Consider the following 394-nt stretch of genomic DNA (forward strand, 5'->3'; position numbering starts at 1 on the left):
AACCTGGGGGCCCCCGCCGAGAAATTCGTGCCGGAGGTCGACACCTTCAACCGGACCACGAACCGCGCGGACGAACGGGCGGCCGCGCTTGGCTTAGCGTCGCGCGACGGGGAGACCTCACTTCCGCAGCAAGGAAAGCGGCCATCTGCGTCGTGTTAGCAGAATGGAATTGTCCTCCTCCTTTGTTATACGACCGTCTGCGTGTCATCCCCCCTCCTTGTGGGATGTTTACAGCCTCTCCGAGGAGCGCTATAAACAATAAAAACTGTTCCCCACGTTTCAGCCTTGAATCCGCCAGCCCTCTTCAGATTTTTAAATCCTTTTTTTTTTTTTTCAAAGCGCAGCTTTGGGACGGTGGCGACGGGCCAGATCCGCTCGGGGAAGGGGAAATGTT

At 56.6% G+C, this 394-nt stretch overlaps 1 protein-coding gene across 1 annotated transcript in view; it reads left to right on the plus strand.

The window, feature by feature from the left end:
* LOC104278686 (tektin-2-like) overlaps nucleotides 1-159 on the plus strand; it is a 4,848-nt gene extending 4,689 nt beyond the window's left edge. The window contains 1 exon segment of the mRNA XM_009875729.1: nucleotides 1-159. This exon segment is cut by the window's left edge and continues 20 nt beyond it. Coding sequence (XP_009874031.1) covers nucleotides 1-159 — 159 coding nt within the window.
* Nucleotides 160-394: the final 235 nt, after the last annotated feature.

This window comes from Apaloderma vittatum, unplaced genomic scaffold, assembly GCF_000703405.1.
Source record: "Apaloderma vittatum isolate BGI_N311 unplaced genomic scaffold, ASM70340v1 scaffold36168, whole genome shotgun sequence".
NCBI classification, from domain to species: Eukaryota; Metazoa; Chordata; class Aves; order Trogoniformes; family Trogonidae; genus Apaloderma; species Apaloderma vittatum.